Source organism: Lupinus angustifolius, unplaced genomic scaffold (genome assembly GCF_001865875.1).
Source record: "Lupinus angustifolius cultivar Tanjil unplaced genomic scaffold, LupAngTanjil_v1.0 Scaffold_66_150, whole genome shotgun sequence".
Lineage (NCBI taxonomy): Eukaryota > Viridiplantae > Streptophyta > Magnoliopsida > Fabales > Fabaceae > Lupinus > Lupinus angustifolius.
In genome coordinates this window covers 1-9803 of record NW_017723347.1, presented here as the reverse complement: position 1 = coordinate 9803, position 9803 = coordinate 1, and the positions used below count along the sequence as shown (strand labels likewise).

General features: G+C 31.7%; 2 protein-coding genes across 3 annotated transcripts; both read left to right on the top strand.

Moving 5' to 3' along the window:
• Positions 1-4871: 4871 nt before the first annotated feature.
• LOC109339310 (probable LRR receptor-like serine/threonine-protein kinase At1g56130) lies at positions 4872-7922 on the top strand. 2 transcript variants are annotated; one of them, XM_019576723.1, is made up of 7 exons: positions 4872-5147; positions 5249-5373; positions 5960-6176; positions 6287-6343; positions 6458-6524; positions 6632-6779; positions 7481-7922. In XM_019576723.1, exons 1-7 carry the CDS (start codon positions 4934-4936, stop codon positions 7820-7822), a joined length of 1170 nt encoding a protein of 389 aa, XP_019432268.1. In that variant the 5' UTR covers positions 4872-4933; the 3' UTR covers positions 7823-7922. The 2 variants fall into 2 exon arrangements, with proteins under 2 accessions (XP_019432268.1, XP_019432267.1); XM_019576722.1 differs by having other exon boundaries at positions 6287-6524.
• A 377-nt stretch (positions 7923-8299) lies between these two features.
• LOC109339311 lies at positions 8300-8944 on the top strand. Its single transcript, XM_019576724.1, has one exon. The coding sequence runs from the start codon at positions 8300-8302 to the stop codon at positions 8942-8944; it is 645 nt and encodes a 214-aa protein (XP_019432269.1).
• Positions 8945-9803: the final 859 nt, after the last annotated feature.

Genomic DNA, 9803 nt, shown 5'->3' with positions numbered 1-9803 from the left:
GGGAGGTACCCTGTTGGATCGGACAGTTCTCACATGCCAAACTAGACGATTTCTGACAACCCCTCTTTGCAATCTGGATGAATGAGAGGGATGCCTAGAAAGCGTTTGTATGACCTAGGTCCGGGTAGGACTGTTCCTGAGGGAACCGATCGATCTATTTTTACTTCCTTGCGAGGATATGTTATTTCGGGTGCGTACAAAGTGACTTGGTATGGGACCTGTACTCTTGATTTATTTCCGACTAGGTTATTGGGAGGATATTGGTGTGAGGTGGATGATCACGACATAACATGCATTTATATTGCACTTGTGGAAGTGGATTCTCACTTTTGAGTTACAAACATCATGCATCATCAACATTATGCACATATGATTACTAGTGGTTATGATATTTGTTTATGAAATGTATGTTGATATATTATTGGGTATATTAATAAATGGTGGGATATAATATCGGTGATAGATAATATATGTGTATGTTATTATTTGGAGTATGATCTCCACTTATGTGTTATTTAATTATAGTCATGACATCTTGTCGATGAATGATATATTGATAAATGGTGAATTATGATATTGATGGGAATAAGTGTTGTTAACATTACATAGGTTTATTAGATAATTGTTTATGAGAACAATTGATGAGTTTGGTTATATTACTCATGTAAATTCGATAATTGTGTACGAGAACAACTGATGAGTCATAATATAATATGTTATATATATATGAACTATTTTTCATATCCGAGTGTAATATTCTGAGTAAGTCCACGCCGCCAATGAATTTATGTTCATTAGATGTCTTACTCTCTCTATTTTTCTTCTATTGCTTGCTTTTCGGGCGTGTGCTTATCAGATAGACAACTTTACTCGGATTTGGAGCTACCCGTTCGTGATGTTCCAGGAGGGGACATGCAGAATTGAGGAGATGCAATACCCTAGCTTTGAAGTTAGCCACTAGGAGTCGCTTATCATTTTGTGACTTGTGAAACACTGACGGCTTCAGTTTGTTCATGTCTTTGTTTAGTGTTTGTTGGCGATGATTAATATTTTCGCCTTTTCTTGTAGGATATGTATATTAAGTACTTATGATCGCTTATATTTATGAAGATGTATATTCAGGAAATGTTGTATCATTTCAGTTACCGTTAGGTAACCAATTTTGATTTCCGCGTTATATGTTACTTAAAGTGATGTCCCGGAAAAGAAAGGTTTTTAAAAGGAAACAATTTTATATCACCAATTCAACAAAAAAATTTACTCACTTTTCCGCATAATAAATAAAGAGTATTTTTCGGGGCGTTACAAAATTTCCTAATATTATTCATACATTTTGTAACAAACCAAAAATAATTAAAATATGTTGACTGTTATTCTATTTAGTCTAAGCTTCATAGTATATTAGTATATAGTATTATACTATTTCTTCTATCTCTATGACCACTTTCATTAGTAGATATATTTGTAAAATAAATGATGATTCAAAGTACAGAAACGCGAAGTCAATATCAATATTCTTTATTTTATCCTCAATACTTAAATTAGTTGTTGGTAACATTATAAGGCTAGTACTAATAAATAATTTTAAGAAAATAATAGCGCATGAATCGTTATTTTGTTATCATTATTTTAAGACTTATTGAATATGACTAAATATATAGTAGGCAACTCGATATCAAATAAAAAATTTGTATTTTGTAGATAAAAACTGATAATATTATAAATAATGTCAGAATAATGTGTTTTTATATAAAAATGTCATTACTAAGAAATAATAAAACATTTGAATTTATCTTGTTATTCAAATATATGTTACTTTATAGGATTAATGTGTTTTAAAATTGTTTAAGAGAGTAATAAATGAAGAGAAATTTGTTGATAGTTTCGAAAGTTAGATTTGAGTTACTCCATTAAATTGTAAGAAATGTTAATTGCCATATTTAACGTAGTATGTATCAAAATTTGTATAACCATCATTCCTAAATGATGAGTGACAAACAATACAAAAGAAATAAAAAAAGGGAAGTAAAAACATACTAGATTTAAAAAATCATTTTGGTTCATTATAAGATGTATCAATAAGTATAAGGAAATGTTGTTTAAATATATAAAAGAGAAGAATGATTTTATGATAAAGATATATATGCAAATTTGCAAATGATCAATTTATCCTAGTTAATGTATAATTAATTAAGAGTAAATCACATTAACACATTTTGGATTTTAACTTAATTACACTTAGAGATGGCAAAACGGACCTTAAATCACATTACATCATAATTTATTAAAAAATTTCTTATTTTTTCCTTAACTTATGTTTATGGGCCACCAGTGTGCCGCCCGCATGCCTAACGGAAATGCCCGTGAACTTGACGGGCAAAACGAGCAAATGAACAAAATTTTATGTCCTGCCTGCAAAAAGATGTGGGCTATGTGGTCACGTCTACGGGCAATGCCCTGCCTGCAAAATTTGTAATTTACACTCATCTGTTTTTTTGTTTAAATTTTTTATATATTTATCTCTAGTCAAGTCTCCCATGTATTTGTGCTTTTGATGAAATACCCTTTCGTGCTTTAATTATAAATCTGGATTGTTTGTATATTGATGCTCCAAATATGAATTTGTTTAGTTGAAATGGAATAAACATGTTGATTTGGTTTTTTCTTCTAATAATGACCCATAAAATTGAAAGTCCACATGTATTGTATACTGATTTATCATTCTATCTATCCTCCAAGTTGAAATCATAAGTATAGAATTCACTCAAACTCCCGTGAACTAGTTCACACGTCCTAGATCGCGTTACGCTTGAGTACCACTTTGCTCTAGTTGCCATGGAAATCTGAGCTAGGAATATGTTGAGTGTTTGTTTGAAGATGAGGCCTGAGCTGCTTGTAGTAGTCATGCTTAGTAATGTCATATTCTCTTACTATGACTTCGTTCTTACAAGAAAATCACACTAATTTAATAGGAAGATATATTATTTTACTTGATTGACCAATGTGCTACATCAGTTTATCGTTTCCCACTCATCAACCTTTCTCCACCGTCTTCATCGGCGGCAAGCTAGCACCTCAGCATTAGGAACGAGCAGTTGCATTTTTTTAAAATTACATCAAGTGAGATGGTTGTCTCAATACTCTTACTTTTTGGAGTAAATATCATCTGGAGTAAATATCATCTCTAGTAATAGAAAGACAAATATTACAAAAAACAAAGAAAATACAATTTGGTAAGACATTTTATCATTTTGTATATAATGAAATAACACTTTTGTCAGTAAAAATATATGTAAAAAAATGTATTTATTTCTCTATTAATGGAGATGATCGTTGTTATACATTTTGGTACATTATGAAATATAAAGTTATTTTCAATTGCTTAACTATAAGATATGAGTAAACTCTTCTCCATTATGGGAGATAACACTTGTATTTTGTATTGTATTTTTAATACCAAAATTATAACTTTAATATAAATTAAAAGTCATAAATATTATTGTTTTTAAATTTTTAGTGCATTATGTCATAACTGTGCTATCCACTACTGGAGAGGTGAATCTGTAAGGCTTTGTTTTGGCATACATGTGCCATATTTTCTTCTGACTTAGAGTAAATATCAATTCCAATATTGAAATGAAGGAAAAAGAATATATTATTTCACTTTTATCATTTTATTTACAAGAGAATAACATTTTTATCATTGAAAATAAATTAAGAAACAAAAATTTCTCTCTGGAGTACTCGAAAGATCTTTAATCCTTAATTCAAGGCTCCAAACTTTTAATATATTTTAAAATGGAGTAGGAAACCTCTTAGCTACTAGAGAGTCAATATTGGTGCAAGATAATAACATGTACATATGGGTTAATTTTTTTTATTATTTGACTATTAAATAAATTAAAAACTTATAACTTATCAATTCCCTCCCATTTCAGTATGGGAGAATCTAGTACTCCAATAGTATCTCTTTGAGATCAACCCAATTATAAATTAAAATATATAAACATTAACTTTTTTTAAATTTATTTTTGTGCATAAAAAAAATTTATTTTTGTGCATAAAAAAAATCAAATGGTTTCTTTGATTTAGATATCCATTTTTATTACAATTGAATTTTAATCCAATTTAAAGAAAAAACATAAAAAAAAATAAATTTTGGATATTGTCGCTATGCCAAATTAAATTATTTTGACTTTTTATGGAGACTGGTTTCTATTAATTAAGTGCTTAACATATTATTTCAAGCTTATTATATCATAAATATCTGTTTTAAAATCAATTATATGAATATCCACCGTCCACATCACTATGAGGCTAACGCTTTCTCAGGAAGATTTTTCCATACACAATAATCAAACTTAGATTACTAATTTAGATATAACACTTCAACCAACAAATATTGTAACGAATATAATCCTCTCATGTTATGAAAATACATACATATTTCTCATTTTGTTTTTAGTAATAATAATTTAATTTTTGTAATTAAAAAAATAAATATATCATTAAAAATTATATTTCATTTTGTTTTCTTAGCATGACATAAGATATAAATCATAAAAGATATTATGTAATATAGACATGTATGACATAGCTTCTAGGTTTCCATGAAAACACATCTTCCATAAAAATATTAAACAAGGATTGCGTAGTTACTCTCATCACTCAGAAGGAATAGGTCGTGAGTCATGACAGGAATTTGCTGTCTCTAATCATGTTTCAATCACGTTCCTGACCAATCACAATGAAGTAAAATTGATAAATTGATAAATATTTAATTTTTTCTAACTAAGGTGATATAATATTATTGATTTGGGACGGAATTTGAGACATAGTTTGGGACATCAGATCTTTGCCCAGCAAGTCAAAAGCCACTTGAATAAAAAACTCAGACATGGAAAAAATCAAGTAAAGAAAGTGTCAAAGGCTCATGCATTCATACCAAACTAAGTCTTTCATTCTTCTTTGTTCCCTCAAACATGTTTCTTTTCATTTTCTCTACACGCTCTACATCTCCAAAACCTTCATATATAGACCAAAATCTGGGATCAAAGGAAACCCTGCTATTTTCTCGAGGGACATGAAGATTTCTTGTTTTTTTTCCTGTTGTTACTCAACATCAGTTAATGAACAAAACAACAACGGTATAAACATTAGTTAAAAATAACACGTTTTGTCTTGTTAATACTTCTCATTCTTACTTTAATATGGTTCTTCATTCATATTTTTTCACTTTACACTACAGATTATATAGAGGTAGTGAATGATCGAAACTTTCGCGTGTTCACTTATAAAGAATTGAAATCTGCCACTGATAATTTTCATGCTTCAGGAAAGGTTGGAGAAGGAGGCTTTGGTTCTGTCTATAAGGTAATACATTTTCATTCATTTACCTAGTCTATTCTAATCTAGTTAGGATCCTCTCCAAATAGTGGAGAAATAAGTGATTAAAAAAATATATAATTTTTAATGATATATTTATCATTTTAATTACAACAAAATTATAATTTTATCATTAAAAATAAAGGGAGAAACATATACCTTAATTTTTACATTTATCCTTATTCATTAATGTTGAAATAGCTGGGAAAATATTACACGAACAATTATTCTTTACAATTTCTTATTACTCTGTATACACCTATTATATTTTATAAATGTCAAAATTGTGAGAATGATTATTCAAACACCACATTTATTAACTATTAAAATTCAACAATGTTTTAAATTGGGGTTATACTTATGTTACATTTACTAAAAAATTGCTGGAAAATACAGTCAATGAGTCAAAATTATGATTGAGATGTCATTGCCGAGACTTGGGAAACTTTAATATTGCTACCGCAATTGTTGAGTAAAGTTTAAAACATTGCAGTATAATTTAATGTTATAATGAAAACAAGCTTAATGGGTAATGGAAGACTAAATTAATGATTGCTTGATTTGATTTGTACAGGGGAGGCTTAGGGATGGTACTCTTGTTGCAGTAAAAGTGCTTTCTGTTGAGCAAGAATCGATGCGAGGAGAAAGTGAATTTGTGGCAGAATTGGCCACACTCTCAAACATAAAGCACCAAAATCTAGTTGGTCTTAGAGGGTGTTGTGTGGAAGGAACTCAAAGATATTTAGTCTATGATTACATGGAAAACAACAGTCTCCACAACACATTCTTAGGTAATTTCATGATATCTATGTCTTTGAATTTCTCTACAAAAAATGTTTGAACTAAAGGCACAACTCGACTCAGAAATGATCATTTTCTTCTTCTGGATTTTGATTAACAGGTTCAGAAGAGGGTAGAATAAGATTCAGCTGGTTATCAAGGAAACATGTATCCATAGGTGTGGCACATGGGCTTTTGTTTCTACATGAGGAGCTCAAACCTCATGTTGTGCATAGAGATATCAAAGGCAAAAACATTCTTCTTGATCATAATTTTATACCAAAAATTTCAGACTTTGGGTTGGCCAAGTTATTGAGAGATGAAGTTTCTTACATCAGTACACGAGTTGCAGGGACATTGTAAGTGATAACATTAAGAAAAACGAGTTGGACTAAATAATTTGGGTCATTTTTATTCTGTGATTAATGTTTTTTTTTCTCTTCGTTCTTTATAAATGAATCCATAGGGGTTATCTTGCTCCGGAATATGCCAGTACTGGACAAGTGACACGAAAATCAGATGTTTATAGCTTTGGGGTGTTATTGTTACAAATTGTTAGTGGCCTAACAGTTGTAAATGCTTATCAAGAAAGTGAACGGTTCATTGTAGAGAAGGTATGAAAACTGAGTCAAAAATCCATTTTATCATCTATTCTAGCTACTACATTCTCCTTCATCTTGTGATAGAGAAAATAAACAAAAATGATATTTGTATAACTGCCTAGTTTCGATTCTCTCTAGTACTGGATCCTCATATTCTCCTTCATCTTTCGATTCTCCTTCATCTTCAAAAATGAGATCCTCGTATAATCAAATATGAGAGGAAAGGGGTTGAGACTCTCGGATACTAGAATATGAGAAAAATTATTATTAATAAATTAAGAACATTCTTACTCTGTTCTCAATTGTGCTATTATTATTTTCTGATTTTTGTTCTTAAATAAGAACAATTTTTTGTTGTTCTTACCCAATGGAAAGTGAGAAAAGATATAGATGTTGTAGAAAAGATGTAAATGTTTTGGAAAAAATGTAGATGTTATGAGACCCAACTAAGAATAAGAATGATGTTTATTATTATGAGAAAAAATATATTTTATAAGGAGTTATATTTAATTATAAAATAATATGTGAGATCAAATAAGAATGAAGTTGCAGGAGATGCTCTAAACTTTTATAAGAATGCTTTGTCCTCTTGGATTGTAGCTAACACTTGTTAGAAAATAAATGAGGAATTAACAAGAAATGAGATTAACTTGTTTAGTTGATCTGGTCAATGGTCAAAGTTAAGAGATTCTTATATTTGAACATGTTTGCAGGCGTGGGCAGCATATGAAGCTAATGATCTCATAAGAATGGTGGATCCGGTTCTCAATATGAACTATTCTATGGATGAAGCCTTAAAATTCCTAAAAGTTGGGTTGCTTTGCGTGCAAGAAAAAGCTAACCTTCGACCAACAATGTCTGAGGTTGTTGAGAAATTGACCAACAATTTTGATATGCAAGATGTTCACATTACAAAACCAGGCCTTGTTTCTGATCTCAGGACCATTAGAATCAAGCAAAAAATTGGAATGAACTCATCACCATTAAAACAGGAATCAAATTCCAGTGTAACATTTAGTAGCTCCATTTGGAGCATGTCCAATCTTGCTCGATAATTAGATTCATTATTATTCATACATGCATACGTTTAGAAATAGGATCATGACAAATTGCAAAGTTTTTAGTTGAAATGTCTATACATTTTGTTTTTGTTTTGCATATGTAATACAATGTAATACAGATTGATTTGTTTCTTTTTTCGAGGGATTGCTTCAATTTTCTAACTTCCAAGGATCTATTTCTAAATTGAGTTTTGGAGGAGAATATTAGAAAATTGTAATTCAAATGCTATTTTTAGAAGGTTGTTATAGTTAGTTATGGTAGTTAGTCTATAAATAGAAACAATGCCTTGTATTCAAAGTAAGTGAATAACAAGCTCATGCATTCCTTTTGATTCTTTCATTCTCATCTTCTCAATTTCTTATCAAACAATTCTGCATCAGTTTTAGTGTAAGGTATATGCAACTCATCTTCTTCCAACAAATTGGTATCAAGAGCTAGAGCAAGATCTAATCCTTTGTTCATCAACAAGCATGAGTCATCAAGCCAACTCCTTTCCAGCAAACCTGCCCGTTCTTGATGGCAAGAATTGGAGTAGATGGAATATACAAATGAAGGCCATCATGGGATTCCAAGAACTCGAAGATATTGTGGAAGAAGGCTACCAAGAAATTGATGAAGCTTCAACAGAACAACAAAGGACAGCATACAAGGAGAATAGGAAGAGAGATTGCAAGGCAATGTGTCTCATTCATCAATGTGTGGATGAAGCACACTTTGAAAAAATTGCAGCAGCCAGATCTTCACATGAAGCATGGCAAATCTTGCAGAAGAGCAACAAGGGTGCAGAGCAGCTAAAGAAAGTAAGGCTGCAAACTATGAGGAGAAAATATGAATTGATGGAGATGGAGATGAGTGAAAGAATTGCACAATTCTTCAACAGAGTTATTAGCCTAACAAATCAGATGAAGGCATGTGGTGAAGTGATCAAGGATCAAGCAATCATAGAGAAGGTTTTGAGAACTCTAACACCCAACTTTGATCACATAGTAGTGGCAATTGAAGAATCCAAGAACCTTGCAGAGTTGAAGATTGAAGAGTTACAAGGTTCCCTCGAGGCTCATGAGCAGAGGCTCATTGAAAGATCCACTGAGAAATCCACCAACCAAGCCTTGTAGGCTCAAATTACTAGGAGAGGAGGATTCTACAGAGGTGGAATAAGGAATCGAGGCAGAGGAAGAGACTATAGATGGAAGAGCTCAAACCAGCAAGATCAGGAGAAATCTGATCAAGATCACTCAGTTAAGAAAGATGGAACCAGTAGTTGGAGAGGAGGTAAGAAGAGGCTAGACAGAAAGAAAATTAAGTGTTTCAATTGCAATAAGATTGGACATTTATCATATGAATGCCAATCCTCCCCTAGACAAACTGATTCACAGGGCAGACACCAAAATGAAGCACATATGGCAAAAGAGGAAAGAATTGATAAGGAAGATGAGACTCCAGTTCTGCTAATGATGACAACAAACCAAGAAATCAGAAGTGGTGAAACTTGGTACATAGACTCTGGCTGCTCCAACCACATGACAGGGCACAGAAATTGGCTTGTAAACTTTGATGCAAGCAAGAGGAGCAAAGTCAGATTTGCAGATAATAGAGTGATCCAAGCTGAAGGCACAGGAGATGTAATGATCACAAAGAAGGATGGAGGTAGAGCAATGATCACAGATGTTCTATTTGTACCAAATATGAAGAACAATCTAATCAGCCTGGGGCAATTATTAGAGAAAGGTTTTACAGTGAATATGCAAGATGGATATCTAGAGATTTTTGATCCTAAAGCAAGGAAGATCCTCAGAACTCACCTCACACAAAACAGAACATTCCAGGTGAATCTAAACACAATTGAATCTCAATGCCTTAATGTTGAAATACTAACTAATGATACTTGGCTATGGCACATGAGACTTGGGCATCTGAACTGTAAAGACCTGAGTCTCATGAGAGCCAAAAACCTGGTTCTTGGTTTACCAGAAA

Bases quoted from the DNA above. Each gene is read 5' to 3' on its own strand.
- LOC109339310 (XM_019576722.1), top strand. From the start codon at position 4,934: ATGCATTCATACCAAACTAAGTCTTTCATTCTTCTTTGTTCCCTCAAA. The intron at 6,525-6,631 runs GTAAGTGATAAC...ATGAATCCATAG, and splicing joins ACACGAGTTGCAGGGACATT to GGGTTATCTTGCTCCGGAAT. The intron at 6,780-7,480 runs GTATGAAAACTG...ACATGTTTGCAG, and splicing joins AACGGTTCATTGTAGAGAAG to GCGTGGGCAGCATATGAAGC.
- LOC109339311 (XM_019576724.1), top strand. From the start codon at position 8,300: ATGAGTCATCAAGCCAACTCCTTTCCAGCAAACCTGCCCGTTCTTGAT.